General features: G+C 63.0%; 1 protein-coding gene across 2 annotated transcripts; it reads right to left on the reverse strand.

Moving 5' to 3' along the window:
* Positions 1-11,981: 11,981 nt before the first annotated feature.
* On the reverse strand, positions 11,982-17,721 carry ATP5MJ (ATP synthase membrane subunit j). Of its 2 annotated transcripts, XM_079769718.1 has the most exons (4): positions 17,631-17,721; positions 13,431-13,554; positions 12,716-12,739; positions 11,982-12,144 (listed from the first exon to the last, which is right to left on the reverse strand). In XM_079769718.1, exons 2-4 carry the CDS (start codon positions 13,552-13,554, stop codon positions 12,110-12,112), a joined length of 183 nt encoding a protein of 60 aa, XP_079625844.1. In that variant the 5' UTR covers positions 17,631-17,721; the 3' UTR covers positions 11,982-12,109. The 2 variants fall into 2 exon arrangements, with proteins under 2 accessions (XP_079625844.1, XP_079625845.1); XM_079769719.1 differs by lacking the exon at positions 12,716-12,739.
* Between the last annotated feature and the right edge of the window lie 4,256 nt (positions 17,722-21,977).

The raw sequence follows: 21,977 nt of genomic DNA on the forward strand, positions 1-21,977 counted from the left end.
TCCCTGCCTGTCTGGCTGGGAGGTGGTGCTGCCCCCACCCCTGCCCACCCTGGGCCCAGACAGGCTGACCCCTCCCTCACTGCCTGTGACCTCTAACCTTTGCCAGGCAGGTTACATGGAAGGCCTGGGGGCGGGCAGGAGCTGTGCTGTGAGGGAGGCGCCTGGACGCTCCTCCTGGGGCCTGGGGCAGGGCACAGCCTGGCGCTGGGCAGGACGGGGCCAGCCTGGGTCCTGCCAGAGGCAGCGGAGGGTGCTGGGCAGGACGGAGGCCTGCTTGCCTTCCACCCGTGGGAGCCCCAGGCCCTGCCTGACGCGAGCTACGGGGCGGGAGTGTGCACGGGGCGGGAGTGTGCACGGGCGGGAGTGTGCAGGGGGCGGGAGTGTGCACGGGCGGGAGTGTGCAGGGGGCGGGAGTGTGCACGGGGCGGGAGTGTGCACAGGCGGGAGTGTGCAGGGGGCGGGAGTGTGCACGGGCGGGAGTGTGCATGGGGCGGGAGTGTGCACGGGCGGGAGTGTGCAGGGGGCGGGAGTGTGCACGGGCGGGAGTGTGCAGGGGGCGGGAGTGTGCACGGGCGGGAGTGTGCATGGGGCGGGAGTGTGCACGGGCGGGGGTGTGCACGGGCGGGGGTGTGCACGGGCGGGAGTGTGCATGGGGCGGGAGTGTGCACGGGCGGGGGTGTGCACGGGCGGGAGTGTGCACGGGCGGGAGTGTGCATGGGGCGGGAGTGTGCACGGGCGGGGGTGTGCACGGGCGGGAGTGTGCACGGGCGGGGGTGTGCATGGGGCGGGAGTGTGCATGGGCGGGGGTGTGCACGGGCGGGAGTGTGCACGGGCGGGAGTGTGCATGGGGCGGGAGTGTGCACGGGCGGGGGTGTGCACGGGTAGGAGTGTGCATGGGGCGGGAGTGTGCACGGGTAGGAGTGTGCACGGGGCGGGAGTGTGCACGGGCGGGAGTGTGCACGGGCGGGAGTGTGCACGGGGCGGGAGTGTGCACGGGCGGGAGTGTGCATGGGGCGGGAGTGTGCACGGGCGGGAGTGTGCACGGGCGGGAGTGTGCACGGGCGGGGGTGTGCACGGGGCGGGGGTGTGCACGGGGCGGGAGTGTGCACGGGGCGGGGGTGTGCACGGGGTGGGGGTGTGCACGCTGTGAAGTGCAGGGGCCCGGCTCCTCTCTGGCCGCAGCTCCTGTCCCGCAGGCCGCCCGTCTTGTGCCCCTCCTGCCTCGGTCCCCACACGCCCGTCATGTCCCGCTGCGCTCAGCTCATCGCTGGCCGAGGGCAGGGGAAGCGGGAGCAGGAGGAAGTGGCTGTGACAGACGTCCCTCTGAGGAGCCGAGGGAGGGACAGTGTGACCTCAGCCTGAGGAATCGCACCCGAAGGCGCAGGAGGGCCGGGCTGCGGCCCGTGGGGGAGCGTCCCTCCGCGTGGTGCCCTGAGCGCCTCCCCGTACCTGGTCCTGGCCCCGCAGCTTCTCCTGCTCATGGGGAAACGGAGGCCCCGCGGCCTGCAGCCTGGGTCGGGGCCAGGAGTTGAGCTCGGTTCCCCTCCCGCAGGGCAGCGCCGGAGTCGATCTGTCTGTCCCTCCTGGCAGGACGCGTCCGGGCAGCCTGGGCCTCCGCCCTGGGCGAAGGGGCTGAGCCGCGCTGGACGCCAAGGGCGCCGGCGCAGCCGCCAGTCAGAGGGCGGTGAACGGCTCCTCCAGGCCCGGCCTCCCTGCTGGTAGCGCAGTGCCCGGCCCGGGGTGCCAGGCTGCCAGCGTGGGCTGTGTGGGCACCGGCTGGCCGGAGCCCGAAGTCCCTCCCCGACGCCATCTCACGGAGGCCCAGCCCTGGCGGGGCTGGGGGGGTTATCACTCCATTGTTTTTATTATTTTTAATGTTTTTTATTGATGTTAGAGAGAGAGGGAGGGAGGGAGGGAGAGAAACATCAACGAGAGAGAGAGAGAGAGAGAGAGAGAGAGAGAAAGAGAGAGAGAAACATCCATCAGCTGCCTCCTACACGCCTCCTTCTGGGGATCAAGCCCGCAGCCGGGGCATGTGCCCTGGCTGGGACCTGTCGGGGCACTGGACGGTGCTCAGCCCACGGAGCCACGCGGGCAGGGCTCACGCTCTTGTTTGTGAATAAAGTGCTGCTGTTGTTTTCTGGTGCCCAGCGATGCGTGCTGGCGAGGAGGCCTTTCAGCCGCGGGGGCGGGGTTATCAACTTTGCTCGTGGGCGAGGAGGAGACGCAGCTCCCTGCAGGTCCCCAGCGTCAGCAGCAGCAGCGGGAGCTCCTCAGCATCCCTGGGGCACGGAGGGCGGGGCTGTCGGCTGGCGACAGGGTCTGCACCCCGGCCCCTCCAGCCTGAAGTTGACTAAAACACGGGTATTTTCTGCACAGCCCGGTGGGGCAGGGCCAGGCCTGGGGGGTGGGCGGCCCCCCGCTGCTGGTGGCCTCGGTCACAGGGTCACCGCTGCTGCTGCCCCTGCCTCTCCAGCTGCTTCCTGCTGGCGTTGGGGGGTGGTGGCTGGTGGGGCAGATGCTGGGTTGCCTCCCCGGTTAGGGACGGCCCCTGAGATCCTGGGTGTGCGGGCCGACCCCTCCTTCAGGGTAGGCACCTGCAGGCTGATTCTGGGCCCGCGCACGAGGCCCCCGCTGGTGGCTGGTGGGTCCCGGAGGAACTCCGTGCTCTGACCCGTTCTGTGGCCCTGATTTTAGGGCTCAGCCCCTCCCCCTGCCCAGACCATCTGCCCTGAGGACACGCAGGTCACCTAAGTTCATCCCACGGAGTCTCACCATCAGCTGCTGTTGTGGCATTGCAACCCCACTTTACAGACCAGGAAACTGAGGCCGGGGGGCCAGGTCAGCCGGCTGAAGTCACTCATTACTCAGTGGCCGGATTTGATTTGATCTGGTGTCCTCCAGCCACAGCAGGCTCATTCTCTCCAGCTCACCTCACGCCTCCAGGCAGCGGGTCCGGCAGGCGGCAGCGGCCGTGAGGCTGGAGGTGGCCGGAGGGTCGGCAGCCTGACCGCCCTGCGGTAGTGCTTTGGGGCGAGAGGCACAGCGTGGCGCTGCGAGCTGGAGTTCCGGCCTCACGCCCAGGCCCGGCCTGTGCTCTGCTCACTCGCTGTGCCCGCCGACAGCTGTCTTCCCCCCTCGCTCAGTCCCTCATCTGGGAAGCGGGGCTGAGGACCACCCTGCCTCTGGGCTGTTGTGAGGACGAGCTGAGGTGGCGTGGAGCCTGGGTCAGGGTTGCTGGTGGCGGAGGTTAAGCCCTGCACCTTGGAAGGGAAGGCGGGGGTGTGGGGGGTGTTGGGGGGAGCTGACCAACCAAAGACCTTGTATGCATGTATGCATAAGCCGTGGACTCAGACAGGGGGGTGGTGAGGGCCTGGGGCGGGGGCGGGGGGGGCTGGAAGGGGTCAGTGGGGGGAAAAGGGGGACATCTGTAACTCTCAACGATGCCGGTTTAAAAGCAAAGAACATGCACCTTTGAGAGTGGGCCTGGCCTGGTCCCTGACCGGCGTCCTGAGGAGGCACTGAGCTGCGTGGTGAGGGGCCTCACAGCCGCCCGAGGGCCATGCCTCCCCAGACCCGTCGGAGGGAATCTCAGGGGCCCGCACGCCCACCAGGGCTCCAGGGGCAGCTGGCAGGAGGGGGTCAGCCGAGAGGCTGGTCTCCCGACCTGGGCCCAGTCCTGCACTTCCTTCCCCTGGTCCGAGGCCCGGGCCCGGGCACGGGGGGGGGGGGGGTCCCCTCCTCTCCCCCGCCTACCAGGGGGCTTCCCTGGGCTGGGCTCTCCTGCCCTTGCTCACCCCTCCTGCCTGCCATTTCCCCCCCCCCCTGCTCCCTCCCCTCACGCGGTCTCCACCCAGCCCCGTGGACAGGGCGCTGCTGCCCAGCAGTGACAGCCCCCCCCCCCCCCCGCCCAGCCCAGCGGGCACCAGGCAGCAGGTGTGGCTCGGGGAGGCTGACCTCGGCGTTGTTCCCCTGGTGCCCTCCGGGGACAGCGTTCCCCCAGGCTGACGCACCCTCTCTCAGGCCAGCTGGGCCCCCCGGAGCCCAGGGAGGCCGGGAGGGGCTGGTGCTGCACCCAGGGTCGCCCAGGCAGGCCTTCTGTGTTAGCCAAACAGGCTCCAGCATGGGCTGGACCGAGGGCAGAGAGCCCTGGGGTTTGGGCCGGAGGAGAAATGGGCATCAGAACGGGTCTGGGTGCTGAGAGGGGAGCAGGGGGGACGCGGTGGGTGCCACCGTCAACCTGGGTGCTTGCCCGGAGGGGCCCCTGGGAGGGTCTGGAGTCGGAGCGCTGACAGGGCGTGGCAGGGGCTCGGCGAGTCCAGGTCACCTGGTCCCTGATCCTCCCGGGGCCGGGAGCCAGGTCGCTGGCCTCCTTCATGTGGGCTGTGTGTTTTTCGGTTTGGTTAATTCGTTTTGGTCTGACCAATTTTCTCTCTCTCTCTCATTAAATATATGCATATTTTTTTGACTTCAGAGAGGAAGGAAGAGGGAGAGAGAGAAGAAACATCAATGATGAGAATCATTGGTCAGCTGCCTCCTGCACGCCCCCTATTGGGGGTCGAGCCCGCAACCCAGGCACATGCCCTTGACCGGAATCGAACCCGGGCCCGTCAGTCCGCAGGCCGACGCTCTAACTAGGGCCAATGTTCTCTTCTGAAGACACATTCCTGGGTGTTTGGCATGAACGCCGTGGCTGGGTTTCCCACACCTCCAGACATTACGGAGATGTTTGCTGAGGCCAGGCTGGTGCTAAGTCCTCCTTCCGGTCCAGCCTGCTGCAGGTCCGCCCGCCTCTCACCCGGAGTCCAGCCCGAGGCCGGCGTGGAGGCGGCAGCAGCACGTGCTTGGTGAGTGAATAAATGACCTGGAGGGCGGTGCTCTCAGATGGAGGTGCTGAGGGGTGGGGAGGGGCAGGGGCAGGAGGGCGGGGCCACATTAGGCTCTGAGGGGGTAACTCAAATAATACAGTCACTCTTATCACAGTCTCATAAAATGAAAGCACAGCAATGAAACTCCAAGCCCCTTTAATCTGCCCCCCGCCCCCACTCCCCCCCACCCGCCCCGTGTGTTTGCTGTTCTCGTTTGGTGTGTATTTTGCCAGCCTTTTCCTGTGTGTTACATACAGGCACGTGCCTACGTAATCACACGGTCTGCGTTTTGTGCCTGTGTGTGTGTGTTTTAAATACGTTTTTATTGATTTTTAGAGAGAGAGGGAGGGAGAGGGGTGGAGAGATGGAAACATTGATGAGAAACTTCACCAATGGGCTGCCTCCTGCTCACCCACTGCTGGGGATGGAGCCCACAACCCGGGCATGTGCCCTGCCTGGAAACCGAACCATGACCTCCTGGATCAGATGTTGATGCTCAACCACTGAGCCACGCCGGCCAGGCCTGTGTGTGTTTTTAAACTCAAATGGTGTCGCTCCGAATGTATCATCCTATAAATTGCTTTTCCCTTAAGCAAACTAAATCTCGGAGATCTCGCCCCGTCAGGATGTGGACTACCTTATGACCTGCAGGTGGCCAGGCCAGGCCCATTTTACAGATGAGGAAGCGGAGGCTCGGAGAGGTCGTGTGACTCACCCAGGGTTCCTGCCACCGTGTGCGGGCCGGGGTATGGCTGAGAGTGTGGGGCACGAAGGACAAGCGGCCGGCGCAGGGGGACCGAGGCCAGCGTCCAGATGCTGAGGGAGGAAGTTGAGGCCTCCGGGGTCTCCGTGATTCGCTGTAATTCAGGCGTCACACCAAGCGCTCAGGCCGGACGCCGGGAATCACACAGGAACTGTCCAGCCACGCGCTGTCCCCCTCCAGGCCCCGCTCCCCTGGTGGCCGGGCTGGGAGATGACCGAGTGGACCCGCCTTCCAGGACAGGGTCCGAGCCCCCTTTCCTGCCAGGTGGGCCAGGTCCTGCGCCGCACCCCCCACGGGAGAGCGTCAGTTCTGAGGGTGACGCCCGCCCGCGCTGGTGGCCTCTGCTGGGCACCGTCCCCAGGACTGGCTCAGGGCGAGGCCATGCCGCCAAGGCCAGGCCCCGGGCGGCCGAGGGGGCGACCTGCCGTGCCCCCAGAGGCCCTCACTGGGGCAGCGCCCGGAGGAGGAGGCGCGGGAGGTGGCCTTCAGCTCCTCACTCGTTTCCTCCTCACTCACGGCACCCAGTCACCCCAAGCTCAGGGCACCTGCCCTCGCGGGCCTGCCCCTCACCCCATGGGCAGGGCTTGGGGAGAGGCCGGGGTGGGCGGAGGGTGCGGCCAGGCCAGCGTTCTTGGTGTCCGTGCCCGCACCGCCTCCTGGGCCTGGTTTCCCAGGGGCACGCCCCCCCCTGCCACTTGGTCCCCGGCTAAAGGGCCCGATGCCAGCGGGTGGTTCCCCCTCCGACACCGAGGGTCCAGGAAGAGCTCCTGCCCCCGGGCCTGGGCCTCCCCGCAGCCGCCTGCTGGGCGGCTCCCTCCGGTCCCCTGGGCTCCGCAGCCGCACGGTGGACCCTCACACGCACCTCCCGGGCGGGGCTGGCTGCGGCCGCGGGGCGGTGGGCCCTGTGCCTGAGCCGCCATCCGGCCCGGGGGCCTGGGCCCGGCGCAGCCTCTCGGGAGCACTGAGCTCGCCGTGTGGGCCCCGCTGGTGTTCCACGCGTGAAACTCTCCGGAGAGGCGGCTCACACGCCCGCCCCCCCCCCCCCCCCCCCCCCCGGCCCGCGCCCGGGACCAGCTCAGCCCGCTCACTGATGTGGCCGCGGCCCGGTCCTCCTGCCTAGATCGCTGTGAACCAACCCAGGGAAGGCGTGTATGTGTGCGCGTGTGTGCGCGCGCGCGTGCGTGTGTGTGTGTGTGTGTGTGTGTGTGTGTATGCGCGCGCGCGTGTGCGCGTGTTTTCAAGTGCCCGGCTCCTACCCAGGAACTGAACCGAGGCACCCAGCCCGGGGCCAGGGAAAGGGCGTGTGAGTCTTGGGGGTGCTGCGGGGAGCGCTCCGAGGACCTGGGAGGCAGGGTGAGACCCCAGGAGGGGGGCCCAGGGGCCCCCAGGCTGCTCTGAGGGGTGCAGGCCACCTTCACTCAGACGAGGAGACGGCCCCCTCGCTGACCTGGGGGCTGAGAGGGAGCTGCCTGGAGGGGGCTGCAGGGGGAGCGGAGACCCCGCAAAGCCAACCCACGCGAGAAGGGTTCACTGTCGGCCGCGGCCACAGGCGCCGGGACGGCACCAGCCGGTCCTATCGCGGAGCCTGGCGGGCCGTCGGCGGGCGACAAAGGCCGCTTTGTTCACCCGCCAGGACAAACACTTCCCCGGCCACTGACTCTGGACGCCGGTGTAATGGGGTGTAAGTGACTCTCACGGGACCGGATCCAGGCCACCAGCTCTGCTGACTCATCTCCTGGAGCAGAGGTGCCCCCCAGCCTCCAGGTGTGCTCATCAGCCCCCATCGGTGGAGGAAGGGGGGCGCTGCTGTCACTGGGCCCCGAGTTCACCCCTGGAGCCCGAGCGTCGTGGGGCGCCCAGCCCCCAGGAGCCAGTGACGTTCGGGGTGAGCCCTCCGCAGTGGGCAGTGACGCGGGAGCTTCATCGCTGTCCTGGGGTGAGCGGCCTGTCTGATCAGTGTCCTCTGGAGAGACGCAGAGTTCCGGGGTGGCTGTGGGGGAGCCTCCCCCCAGGACCAGGCCGGCCCCCGGGCCCCCGGGCCCAGCTCACAGCACACCCTCCGCCGCCCAGACCTGGAGTTTCAGGTCAGACTCGCCGCGGACATGCCACGATGCGACCACCGCCCACCGTTAAAGGTTCAATAAAACTTCACCCCCTTGGGGCTTTACCAATGGAAGTGGAACCCGGATGGGGTTTCAGGGCGGCCGGAAGGATCAGAGCCGGCGGGAAGGAGAGCGGCTCCCGGTCCCAGGGGCGGGCAGCTGGCCCCGGCAGCTCATCCCAGGCCGGCCGTGACCTACGGCGGCTGCAGGCGCCACGCCGGCCTATCGATGTCCCCTCAGGTATTCCCACCAGGACAGAGGAGGCAGGTGCCCGGGGGAGGAGGGAAGTGAGGCCAAAGGTCACGACAGAGGGAGGAGAGGACAGGGCAGAGGGCCAGGGAGGAGTGCTGGCAGGGGAGGCCAGAGGCCCGGAGGGACGCAGAGCCACATCTCAGACCCAGGTCTGGGCTCCAGGGGGCCCTGGGGACCCTCTGTCCTGCCTGGGCTGACGTGAGGACTCTCCGAGGGAGACCGTCCCAGGAGGCTGTCTGTGGAACTGGGGTGCACCCTCCTCCCACCTGCCTACAGGCAGAGCCGGGAACCAGGGGGCAGCGGTGCAGTCAGGTCACTTGCACAAGATGTGGTGGCCCTGTGCCGTGGCCCCGGGGCGGGTCAGCACCCACTGGCTCGCTGGCTGGGAGCCTGGGACTGGCTGGCGGTTGGTTCCCAGGCGGGAGCAGCCTAAAGAAAGTGACCCCCCCCCCCCCCGCCCGTGCGAGGGGCCTGCTGGAGGGACAGCCAGGGGAGGGCATGGGGTGTGCGGTCCGTGCAACAGTGACGTCTGTTAATGACCCACTTGACTCCGTGGGGCGGGAGGGGAGCTGGTCTCCTGGGGGTGGGGGGTGGACCAGGTGGAAGGCAGGGCCCCCAGGCCCAGCTCTGCCCAGCTCTGCCCAGCTCTGGGCTGGAAGTCAGAGGGCAGCTGGAGGGGAGTTGACCTCAGCCCAGGCCTCCGGGCCGTGACCTCAGACCCAGTGTGACCTCAGCACGGTGGGGGGCAGGCTCCTTGCCCCCTCCCAGCCTTAATCAGGGCCAGCAGGGCCTGGCGGTGGGCGGGGAGGGGAGGGGAGGGGAGGGGAGGGGAGGCGAGAGTTCAGACGTGGTTTCCTGGTGAAGCCGTGGTTTCCGGGAGTGGCTGGAGCGGGTTCTCGTGAGGGACCCTGCCCGCCGGGGAGTCACGGAGGGCGGCCTGCAGGCGGCTGCCAGCTTTGCTCCAGGCTTCCTTTCCTGGAAAGGCAGCTCTTCCAGGAAGTGGGTCTTGAACTTGGTGATCAGGACCTCCTGGAGGGCTCCTGGAAGCACAGGCCCCGGGCCCTGCCCACAGCGGCTGCTGCAGCCCTGGAACCCCACTTTGAGAAGCACCGCTGGCTCGGCTAGGGTTCGACGAGCAGACCTCGGCCTGGATGGGAACAGCAGCCCTGACTGCCCGGCTGGATGGGGCTCAGGCTCTGGGAGGGCCTGTGCTGCGAGCTGAGCCCGTCCCGCCGCCCCCCCCCTTCCTTCCTGCAGGTGGGGAGAGCTGTCCTGTGGAACGGGAATCCTGGCAGGGGTGGGGGCCCTGGGACTGAGGGACGTGGCCTCAGATGGTGGGCAGAGGCCAGGGTGGACGTCACTGCCCCTCAGGCCTGGGAGGCCCTGGTGCTGGTCTCGTGGGAAAAGCCGCTTGGGTTCAGGCCCAAGGGGAGAGGCAGACACAGGCTCCTCTCTGCCCCCCCCCCCCCACCCCGGAGGGACAGCGCCCTCAAGCAGTCCTGCCCTTGGGCACTGCAGCGAGGCCTCCAGCTGGCCCTTGGGGGGGCTCCTCGTCTCATCTCCTGGACACTTGAGGACACTGCTAGGCCATCGGGTGCTCCCGCTCACGGTGGGTGGTGGGTGGCAAATGGGGTCGAGTCCTGGGGCGTCGGCTCAGGAATCGAACTCTCTCCCAAGCGCTGGGCCTCCAGGGGACACGCTGGCCTGTGGCTCAGAAAGACCACATGGAAATTGCTCAGCTGGGCCCTGTGTTCTCAGGCAGCTTGTCAGAACCGCCTGGGCCGGCAGGGCCGGAGCACTCGTCTTTCTCACACGTTCCCGGGGTGCTGCCCGCCCTGGGGGGCCCGGTTCCCCCTGCTCTATGCCCACCACCTCCATAGCCTGTTAACACCGGGCCCACCCTACAGCAGGCAGTCTGAGCCCTGGCTCTACACTAGCTGGTCACCAGCTAGTTATCCTCCAATGCAAGCCAATTGTCTTGTCGGGGCCTCCACTTCTCATCTGTGAAATGGGTGTCAGCAGGAGCTCACAGGGTGGGGGCAGGTTAAGTAGGTGCGAGCAGACGGGGCCTGGCATGGGGCATACAGGATACGCCACCATGAGGGCGGTAGGAGGCACACCCTCCAGTCTCCAGTGGGGGCCCAGGGACCCTGGGACAGTGACAGGAAGGCTCCCTGAGGCCAAGTTCAAGTGCAGAGTGTAAACCTACAGTCAGATGCCCCTCCGATGCCTGGGCCTCCGCCGAGCACGTGGCCAGGAGGGAGGTGTGTGGGTTTGGGACAGGCCTGCGTGGACTTCCAGCGCAGAATGCTCCCTCCTGCAGGGCCGGGACCCTCTGCGGCTGCAGCACCCCCAGGGCTCCTCCGACAGGCCCCTCTGCCCAGCGCCAGCACCCCGCAGTCCCCATGTGGGGCTGTCACCCACAGGAAGCTGTGCCCGTCAGCTCCTGACACACGCTGGCTCCACCTACAGGCCACCCCAGGCCACGACCGGCTTGTTCCCAAAGCCCGAGGAGCTGGGTGAGTGGGTCCTGGGCCAGGAAGCCGCCTGTGCGCGGGAAGACGGCTCGCTCTCCCAGGCACGGCTGGCCCCGCGGAACTGTGGGGGCGGGTGGGCGGCATCTACCTTTGACGCCCTCCAGCTGCCCTGCAGCCCACCTTCCGAGGGCACCCTCGATCTTGGCTCAGTCCCTCACATGAACCCCACCGCTCTGCAGTGTGGTCCAGGTGCCGGCCCGTGGGTGACAGGCAGCTTTAAGGAGACAATGCCATCTGCCCAGGTGATAACCGCAGGAACCACAGGCGACAAGGGAGCCGGTGCCCGGCCGCACCGCCCTGTGCCTCCCAGGCCTTCCCGTGGCCTCCCGTCCCTTTCTGCGCGGGCGGGTGACCTACACGTCACGGCCTCGCTCAGCCTGTTTCCTCCTCTGCACGTGGCCTGGAGCCCCACCGTGTGGCTTAGAACCAACGTGGCGAGCGGTGCCGGGACCTAAGCGCTGTGGGTGCCGCTCTCCGTAGGATCAGCAGCTTCCCGTTTTCCCAGTGGTCCCCGCGCACCAGCACGCCCGGGACCGTGTGCGACAGCCCTCAGGCCCCACAGGCCCGCCGTCCTGACCCCCAGGTGACTGACACCAGCCGGTTTGAGCACAGCGCCCAGGCGAGTGACCCTAAGCTAGTCTTTCTGAACCAAGCGCCAACTCATCCCCTGGAGGCCGAACTCTTACGGGAGAAAATGCGATTCCTGTGGGAACAGAGACCCCGCCCCCCCCACACGTTCCCGGGCCTCCAACACCTTCACGCCAACTCCTGCTGGAGCCCGAGGCAGCGGTGAGGCGGAGGCCGATCTGACCCGTACACAACAGGCTCCAACCGGGCCAGACCCGACCGCATGCTGGAGACGCAGAGGAAAAGCAGGGAAAGAAACGGCCAGGGACCAGGCCACGGTGTCATCCGTTCCACAGCCAGACCCCTAACCTGCCAGGAACAGGTTCCCCCCGGGCTCCCTGCGGCTCCACGCTCCGGCTGTAGGAGGTTAAAGCCGCGTCTCTGAGGGCTGCGGCCACTGCTTTAGGTGGAGAAAAGGCCACGCAGTCTTCGTGTGGCGTTGGCCTCGCTGAAGGACCGATGGCTCTAATGTCATGACTGCCTTCTGATGACATCCCGAGCTTCTAACTCCGCCCACAGTGATCTAATGGACCTTCTTTCTAAGCGTTTTAGCTGGAACACGATGCTCCTCAGGACCCCCTCCCAGCCTCATCACGGCGCTAAGTCAGAGCGTGCACATCACCACCCCGTGTGCTAGCTCATGGGCACTGAGCCCCGACGGGAGAGCGCCTGGGCCTGACCCCCAACTCCTATGGTAACTGAGATGTTGGCACCAATTCCTGGGGACCCCTAAGGCCGACCGGCTCAGGGAGCGCCTGGCTGCACCTGCTGTTACAGATCCGCGCAGGGCCGGCCGCCACAGGCGGAGGGAGGGAGGGATGGCGAGCAGGCGTGGTGTCTACAGGTATGTTTATTCATGCCAGCAAGGACACGGCACTTCTAGACAAGCATGGCGTCCCCATCTAACAGCCGAGGTGTCTGCCGGGCCGACGCTCCCCCGCTGCGCACTCGGCTCAGCTGCTAGTGATGACCATGAGCAGGCGCGGGACTCGAACCTTTGGAAGAAGCACAGCAGATACAGTCAGGAGGAGCAAGCCGAGTGCAGCTACCGTGCCAGCATCAACAGCCAGAAAGTGTAAGCATGGCCCGTCGTGTGAAGAGCTGGTTTCTACACGGGTCGCCCAGGGTGTGAGGGCTTCTGGGCCCACACGTGCATGCGGCTCACTCACAGGCGCCAGGATGGAGGGCGGGCCATGTCTCCTCCCCGAGGGCCAGGGGCAGCCCTGGGCGTGCAGGGCTCAGATGACAGCGTTTCACTGTCACTTGGGAAGCAACGTAAGACCCGCCTAGTACCAGGGCCTAAATTCATGGCTCCCTGCCCACCCCCCGACACTGACCGGGCGGGGTGCTCCCAGCAACTGGGGCTCCCCTACAGGGGCGCCAGCTCCCTGCCTGTCCACGCTCCCTCCTGCTGCACACGCGTGAGCATCGCCTCGAACCTCAGACCCCGAGAAGCAGGCGTCACCTTCGCAAGCCCCCACCGCACCCTCTCGGTTCCGAGGCCCTGACTCCCTTCCCGGTCCGCTGGGGCTCTCATTCCCACCCATTAAAAAGCAAGCTCCTTACCTTTCAGAGCTTTAGCTTTTTTATCTAAAAGAAAAAGAAAGAAAAGGTGATCAGTGCTTTACAAAAGCCCGGAGCCAGTTCACCGTGGGGCCAGCACGGGGCGGGGAAGGTCACGGCCGGGGCAGAGCCGGCAGGGAGCCCTCAGAGGCGGGCGCTCCTGTCTCACAGCCGAGGGAGCACCTGCCACAGACGCTCTCCGGGCGGAGACGGCGCCTCCACTTCCGCATGGCAGGCTCTTCACTCCCCCGCCCCCCCCCCCCCCCCCCCAGCCCTCGTCTGGCAACTGCAGTTCCCTCCTGCTTTCCCTCTGGACCAGTCGCTTGTCAATGCGTGACTGGGCCCACCCCGGTCCTCTGAGAACGAAATGGTCACCCTGCCTAACTGTTGGCATGGGACCCTCTCACACACTCAGAACAATGAACAGGAGCAGCCCACACTGCTCACCAGGACCTCAGCCCCAGGCAGTCTGCATTCTTAAAGCTGAGCTTAGCACCTATGCATTCGAAACACCACTGGCCCACCTAGGAAAAGTCAGTTCCCTGGTAGCCAAGTCTTATTCAAATGTCCCCAGACATCTCTTGGCCGATCTGTGCTCCCCACATTTTAACGAGGGCCCAATGGGTTAGGTAAGAACTCCAGTTCCTTCAATGTGCCTGAAGTTCCTCTGGAAGTAATTCTGCCCATGACCCTACGAGCCCAGCCCCAGGACACTCACCCGCACTCCTGATCTTGTAGATGATGAAGCTCATCAGCCCCATGCCCACCCAGATCTCCTGGTAAACCTGCGTGTAGTAGGGCTTCATGGGGACCCATACATTTCTAATGAGGCTCTGAAACATCTGGAAAGGAAAGCAGTGACAAACGTTAACACGACCATGGTTTCAAACAGAAATGGCAAGAGTTCGATCTGTTCATGAAGTTCACCCCATTTCCCACGATTCTTCAGGGATCTGCTCTGATGCCAGACGCCCCCTCCACCGCTACACCCCCCACGGGCCCCTGCTCTCGGCTCTGAGCTGCACCCCCCTCCCCCCAACGCCCGACCTGGGCTAGCACAGCTCTGTCAGTCACCCTCTTTCCTCAAGTCTGTGCCATCCTGCGGTGTCAGCAAATGTCCCCCAAGGGCTACCCTCCATGAATGTCCTGCCCCAAACCACACACCACCTTTACAAAGTTAAACTGAGAACTAGTGTGTCTGCACCATCATGCTAAGAGCAGTTGGCATTTAAAAATATATATATATTTATTGATTTCAGAGAGGAAGGGAGAGGGAGCGAGAAAAATCATTGATTGGCTGCCTCCTGCCCGCCCCACACTAGAGGTCAAGCCTGCAACCAGGGCATGTGCCCTGACCGGGAATCGAACCGTGACCTCCCGGTTCATAGGTTGATGCTCAACCACTGAGCCACGCCGGCCGGGCAGGACTGTTGGCATTCAAAGAACAAGAACATGGTCAAGAACGACACCAGGCGGGGTGCACAGCGACAGCTGCAACTCCGTGCGTGGCTTCAAGTTTCAGCCGCAGCGAGGTTTAGCCGACAACAGGAAACGGGGAGGTATGTCAAGGGTACGCCGTGGTGGTGGCTTCATGTCTGCAGACACTGTGGGAGGTTCCCCCAGGCCGTCAGTTACACATCCATCACCTCGTGTGCTTTCTTTTTGTGAGACCTCTAAGTTCCATTCTCAGCAAACTTCCATTATACAACCAAGTACGGTGTTGACTAGGGTCGCGATGTTTTATATGTACGCGTCTCCAAGTCCATTGCTAAGTCCAAAGCAGGCAGCTTAAGACAAGCTCACTTCCTACGAGCTGCCATGACAACTGATTTCCTGAACTGCTGGATTTGATCGATAAAGCCATCCTTTCTGAACTTACACAGTGCGCTGCCATGTGTAGGTCTCACGGTCACGCTTTGATGATGTTTATACTTTACTACAGACTCTGACTGAGCCGCCCCCACTTCCCTCTGAGTAAGTTTGGTAACAGCCCTGGCCGGCTCCGTGGGTGGGAGCGTCATCCAGCACACCACAAGGCTGCGGGTAGGTTCTGGTCGGGAGATGTACCGAGGGCAACTCATCGATGTTTCTCTCTACTCCCCCGCCCCCCCCAAAATCAACAAAAACCTATCCTCAGGTGAGCTTTGTAGAAACAGCTGGTCTACTGCCTACACTCATCAAACCACCGTCAGGAACACAGCCTCGTCCTTCCTATTTTACCTGAAGACGCTGCTTTGCGTCATTGGTGCCGCAGCCTCCTCCCACTCCGACTTCCTCTCCCCTCCCCTCGCTGCACAGAACTGTCGTCCTGTTTTCCCGATCTCCGCACGGACACCCGCACGTGGGGTCCCTGTTCACCCAGCAAACGTGGCCTGAGCATGGACTAGGCGGCTGGGTCTGCACCAAGACCCCCGGCCGGACCGGACTTGGAGCGGGGAGGACTGGGAAGGCCACTGTGCTGCCCGGGGTCAAACCCTGGCCCCGCGCCTGTCCAGCTGAGTCAGACCGCCCCGGTTTCCTCACCTGTAAAGCAGGGGTGAGAACAGCACCCCCTCAAAGGGAGTGACGACGAGCTCCTCTGCGCCAGGGATTCAGCGTCGGGCGCACTGTGTCAAGCGCTTGTTATACCAAACACCACAGCGGCCTGGGGAAGGGCCTGAGGCACGGCACAGAGCGCAGCTTTTATTCTAAAACTAGGGGCCCGGTGCACGAAATCTGTGCATGGGGTGGGTGTGTGTGTGTGTGTGTGGGGCGTTGGGTCCCTCAGCCTGATCTGCACCCTCTCCAATCTGGGAGCCCTCAGGAGATGTCCTATTGTCCTGCTCCCTGTGGTTCTCTGCTCTCTGTGGACTGCCTACTTGACACCACTGTAGGCCCTGGTGTCTGCTCCCGCCCTGGCCCCAGCTGCTCCGCTCCTGTGCGTGTAGGCCCGGAGTGGCTGGGGGTCGTTCTGGGACTCTGGCTGCTCTGGGCCTACGCATGGACCTACAGGCTCAGAGCGGCCGGGATGCAGACTGCTTGGTGCCAGTGGGCGCGCAAGCGGCCACCCCGCCCCCAGCTGCTCCACACCCGTGTATCCAAATTAACCCACCACCTTTGGTTAGTTTGCATACTCACGCCTGATTGGCTGGTGGGCATTGCAGAGGCACAGTCAATTTGCATGTTTCTCTTTAGTGTAGATGTGACGCATATTTAACCGTCTCCACATGCTCTCCACCCTTTATCCCTCCCCACTCCCTACCCTATACATAGTACTGTAGAAGGCAGCCTGCTCTCCGCCAGCCCTACTTCTGGTTACCATGGGAACCTGCCTCAGGCCTGGCTACCAGCTTGTCCCAGGAGAGAACTTCCTGGGCCTGAAGCTTGATGCTCAGAGGATGGGCTGTGTCCTCCCCGGGAGCCCTCACCTGTTCTGTCCTCACACGGTACTGAGATGCTCTGTCAGAATGAGGTTCCACGAACCCAACAAGCTGACTTGGAAGGTGCCCGAGGGCAGCCTCGCCTCCTGCACCCGCAGTAGGTGGGGAGGAAGGTGCCAGGGGCCACGGGGCAGAAGCCTGAAACCCTGGGTTCTGTTGGACCAGCTCTGCCTGCTCTGCTCCCGACCTTGGTCCAGTCCTGAAGCTGCTGGTTCAGGAGATCCCTTTCTGTGAAGCAGGGAGCCCTCTTTCTGCCCCCCAGGTGCTCCCGGAATTCGAGGAGACATGAAACCCAGCGGGGTGCCTGGTGTGGAGTGAGAACTCAGTGAACCACCTGAGCAGCAGCAGAAGAAAGGCTACGAACACCCAGAGGACAGAGAAGCCGCCCTGGGCCAGGCCCGCCCCGAGAGGCCCGAGGAGGGTCTGGAGGTTGCACAGGAGGCAGATAAGGGACGGAAGAACCGCTAGTCACCCCGACATTCAGCTCAGGCTCAGGTGTCCGGCATCGTCTTCTCACCTACAATTACCTTGGACTGCCACCAGGACACTGCCAACACTTACCTGCCCCCAACTCTCCTTTTTTGAAAAAAAAAAACATGTTTTCATGTATTTCAGAGGAGAGAGGTAGAAACATCAATGATGAGTGAGAATTACTGATCGGCTGCCTCCTGCACGCCCTGACGCTCAACCACTGGGCCACACCAGCCAGGCGCCCCGACTTTCCTTTTAACCAAAGTTGCCACAGTTGGCTGGACAGGTGACATGTTCTCAACATTTAATACTGACACCCCTACTTTCGCAGCCGGAGGAGCCACCTGTCCGCCCGCATCCCCAGCTCCGTGTGCGGGTCTCACAGCATCTTCCTTCCAAGGCCCGTCCTACCCAAAGGTCAGAGGGGTGTCCGCCGAGTCCGGGGACCCCCGCCCCGCAAAGGCTCCGGCGTGTTGGCAGCAGCCGCTCCCGCCCTGACCGTGGCGGCCAGACCCGGGCGCGCAGGCTCAGGTCCGTACAATCCAAGCGTCGCCCCTGAACCCCGTTTCGGCCCCGTCTCCCTCCCCCACGTCAGAGACACAGTGTAACTCGGAGACAAGTGTGCGCGGGAAGTTGAGGGGTGCGGGGGAGAACGCACTGCCGGCGGGTTCGGTTCTCGGCTTGGACCTCGGCTCGCGTGACCTCGGCTCGCGGCTGGGACCCACGCGGCCGAGGGCGCTCGTCCAAGAGGGAGAGGGGCGGTTGGCCCCCACGCACCCTAACCCCCGGGCCACCGCCTCCAGCTTCGGGGGCCGGGCGGACCGGCTCGCGCCCGCAGGGGAACGGCAGGGGCTGGGCTGGGCCGCAAGGTCGGCGGGGGTCGTGGCGGGTGGGTCTGGAGAGGGTCCTGCTCGCCGCCGGCTCCTTCCGCGGGCACATCCGGCCCCGGGCCGCCGCCGGCCACCGCCCCGTCCCCCACGGTCGCGGCTGCCCCGCACCGAGCACCGGACCGCGGCCCCCGCACTCACCTCGCCGCAGGACCAACGGCTCGGGCAGCCCCGACCCGCACACCCAGCTACTCGGGAAGGTCACTGAACGCGCAGGCGCCGCGCAAGGCCTGCCGGGAAGGCGGAAGGAGCGGCGCCCCAGAGGCAGAGCGAGTCCCAGGCGGCGCCTGCGCACCACAGCGCCCCCAGCGGCCGCGCCGAGGCTGCAGCTTGGGAGCGCAGCGCCAGGGTGGGGAGGGGAGGGGCGGTGCGGGTGGGGCTGAGGTGTCATAATGAGGTGACAAACCGTGTGGATCAGTCCCCGACGCGGGACTCAGGGCTGAAACCGGGAAGGGCCTGGGCAGAGCGGACGAGCTGATCAACCTGAAAAGGGGACCGGCTTTCCTGGCTATGTTGAAGCCCGGTCTCCGGTCTCTGCGGTTTTCTTGCCATTTCTCCTTGAATTGTTAAATGTCTGCCCCGCGTGCATTTATTTATGCATCTATTCTGTGCATAGAAATTCGACGCAAGAGCCACTGTAAAGACGCGCCCAGGGCCCCAGACACTGGACCTACCGACACAGCCTTTAAAAAGCGCCCCCTCCCTGGGCAAGGAGATAAAACCAAGACTGGAAATTTCAGCAGAAAATTGTAGCACGTGAAACAAAAGGAAAACCACTTACCGGATTTGAAAAAGAGCCAAAGAAAAATTGGATGTGTTTAGCAGCGGATTGGATAGTTGAAGACTTAACTGCATTGGAAGATAGAAGAAACCATTCAGAAACGTAGCGACCAGAGTTCAGAGAGGGGGTACAGCAAGGGAGGCCGTCAGATGTGTAATTGGAGTCTTAAAGAATGAGAGAGGGGGCAGAAACATTAGAAGAGAAAATAGGTGGCTGAGAAATTTCCAGAAGTGATGAAATAAAAGTCACACCACAAATTCAAAAGGCCTTATGGAAACCAAGCAGGCAGGTGCATGAACATAAATGGATACCTTGAAACCTGGAAACAAAACCATAGAAAACTAAAAAATAACTGCCAACCTAGAATTCAGTGCATAAGGAAATTAACCTTTGGTGAATAAGGTGATATTTCAGACAAACCAAGACAGGGAATAATCACCCGTAGATCCGCATTAAAAAAAAAAAAAAAAGCCAACAGTTCATTATTCAGGCAGAAGGAAATGAGCCCCGACAGAAGGATGGGATGGGGTGGGGTTGGGGTTCCTGCTTCCAGGAGAAGACCGCTTAGAATCGCAGGAAGCTGCGTGCAAAACCTAAAGGCCGGCCGTTTCAGGGCAGTGGTTCTCAGAGTATACGGTTTGGGGGTTTCCAAGCTCCTCCTGGGGGGTCAAATCTATTTGCATCACAATGGGAAGATGCGAGTGCTCCTTTTCACCGGCATTCTCTCACCAGGGCGTGCTGGAGTACCAGAGGCTGTGTGACTTGTGATGTCACAAGAGAATGGCGTCAGGTATGAGCCCAGCTGTCTGTCAGCACGGCCGCATTAAGAGGTCACTGACAATGTGAAAGTGCCACTCTTCTCACACAGGAAAAATAATATTTTAGTTACGATTCATAAAAAATACTTAACATCACACGGCTTTATTTTTTTGTAAGCGTTTAAAAAAATTGATCTTAGAGAGAGGAAGGGGGAGAGAGAGACAAATCGATCCGTCATTTGCCTCCTGCATGCACCCGGACGGGATGGGACCAGAAGCCTGAGCATGTGCCCTGACTGGGAATCGAACCCTTCACTTTTTGACGTACGGGATGATGCTCCAACCAAGCGAGCCACACCCGCCAGGGCCAGTTATTTTCATTTTTTATTCTCACCTGAGGATATGTTTTCCTGTTTTTGGAGAGAAAGGAAGGGGGAGAAAGAAGGAGGGAGGGGAGGAGGGAGGGGGAGAGAGAGAGAAACATCCATGTGAGAGAGAAACACTGATCCATTCGTTGCCTCCCATACCTGCCCCAACTGGGACCAAACCTGCAACTCAGGCCTGTGCCCTGACTGGGAATCCAACCTGCGACTTTTCAGTGCCTGGGACGACTCTCCAACCAACTGAGCCACACCGGCCAGGGCAGGGCCAATTATTAAGAGGAGTCCTGAGACAAGGGCCAGGTCTGAGAACCACTCTCTTAGAAAAAGAGCGTTGTAGACCGATAACGGGTTAGAAAATGGCCGAGGGCAACAAACGTTTAGGGGAAACTGGACGGGCATCATTGTAAGCGATTTCAAGACAAAGCTTTTGAACTTCAAACTTGATTTGAGATCAACAGATGTTCAATGTCTTTAGTTGCAAATCCAACACATCTTCAAAGAAAACAATGTTCAAAGAACGGGCCGCCCCAGCAGATTTACTCAAAGTGCAGATGCTGCGTTTCGTGGCTGGGAAGGTCAGCAAAGACGGGTAGGCACGTTGACCTTGGCTTCTGCTGCTTGTGCGAGAGGGCTGCTTCGTGCGTCGGCGGCACTGTGATTGCTGTCAGCTGTTCTCCCTTTGGGTGAGCCGCGCAGGCTGCGCTGGGAACGCAAATACGCGAAACCTGCACGGCCCGCATGTCTCCGTCGGCCTGTGAAGTTTCTTGTCCTCAGCCAACAAGCATGCCAGGGGCACGTTTTGAGGCTGCAGTATTTGGCATAGTCAGAATACAAGGTCTGGAGCTCATAATGTAAGTTAGTGGTGTGGCCAGGATTTGGGCCTGGGATTCCCAGCTCCGTGCTGATCAGGATAATAAGAAGCTAGAGCCCGAACTGGTTTGGCTCAGTGGCTAGAGCGTCGGCCTGTGGACTGAAGGGTCCCAGGTTCGATTCCGGTCAAGGACATGTACCTTGATTGCGGGCACATCCCCAGTAGGGGGTGTGCAGGAGGCAGCTGATTCATGTTTCTCATCAATGTTTCTAACTCTCTCTCCCTCTCCCTTCCTTTCTGTAAAAAAAAAAAATCAATAAAATACAAAATAAAAAAAAGAAGCTAGAAAACTCCTTGGCGAGCAGAATGGGGAAGTTGAGAGCGCTGAACAAACGGGCCGAGTAATTCACAGCCGATAAAGAAGGTCGCCTCCCGAGAGACGACATCTAGGCCGCAGCTGTATTTCAGCTCCAGGCCCAGAAAAGCAGCAGAACCAAGCGGGTGATCCCAGGACCAGCTGCAGTGACCAATGCGCCACCTCACCTGCTCTGGCACTGACCAATCGATGGAGACCACCACCCCGAAAGAGCACACCTGGAAAACAGTGAATAGTTTGCTAAGTCCCCCCGAGGCCTCCCTGAAAAGTCTGGCCTGCAAGAGAGAGAGAGAAAACGCTAAAGCAAAGGGCCCAGAGCAAGCTCTCCCTCTGGGGAGCACTCGGCACCATTCCTTCCCCTCTCCTTCTCCCACAGGCGTGCGCGTCCTAAACGCGAAGGGACCCGCGAGACCAGCCACCCGGGGCCATGGGCAGTGACAGGTCACCCGGGCCACCCCCTGACCCTGTCTCCCAGGCCCCTCTCTGGACTTCCCAGTGAGCAGAGCAGCCCAGCCTGGGCTCCCCTGTGGCTGCTTCTAAGCGAAGCCCTTCCGGGTTTCACCGTCCTCGGCGAGAAAACGCGCCCTCATAGTCACCCGGACTCGTGTTGTGAAGTTCCTCCTGTGCCAGGTCGGGAACCCACACACGCTTGGCCGGCCCGAGGCAGACCCGCCCAGGGCGCAGGGCCAGGTCCCCTGTATGGTGACAGTGCCATGCTGGGCACCAATTGGACAAGCCCGCTGACGTCTGCTGCACTTTCTCAGGCTGACCTCTTATTTGGGAATTTGGGGGGCATATTCCAGTCCTTAACTGACTGGACTTGACGCTGTTGGTCAGCGCCATGCTCTTGATGCCCAGACCCTGCGCTGGGCACTGACGGTATGATGGTGGCAGGCGGTCACGGCAGGCTTCTGAGTCTCCGAGTCTCCTTCCCTCCTCTGGGCCCCTTTGCTGATTTCCCCTCTGCCTCTTCCTGCGGGCTGTTTTCTAGGGTTCCGTCCTCCACCTTCCCCCACTCGTCTAGCGCTTGGCCGGGACCGTGTCAGCAGCTCTGGGGTGTTCAGCGCCATCCACTTGCCGAGGACCCCCACGCCTGCGCCCCTCGCCACCTGTCCAGCGGTGGGCGGTCGGCGCAGCGGAGATGCAGGTGTCAAAGGAGGAAGATGAATTCCGGCCCCACAGAACTTCCCCCGGGTCCTCAGCTCAGCCAGGAGGGCTGCCTGCCTTCGGGCGGGCCTTCACCCACCTGCGCGCTTCCTCTGGGACCCCGAGTCCTCTTCTGTCCATGGTGCCCGGTTGTCCTGTAGGTGACCTGTTCGGGGTCATTCCTAACAGCCTCCCGTGACCTTCTCCCTGCTCCTCCCCCCCAGATCGGGGGG

This window comes from Cnephaeus nilssonii (assembly GCF_951640355.1).
Source record: "Cnephaeus nilssonii genome assembly, chromosome: 4".
NCBI lineage: Eukaryota > Metazoa > Chordata > Mammalia > Chiroptera > Vespertilionidae > Cnephaeus > Cnephaeus nilssonii.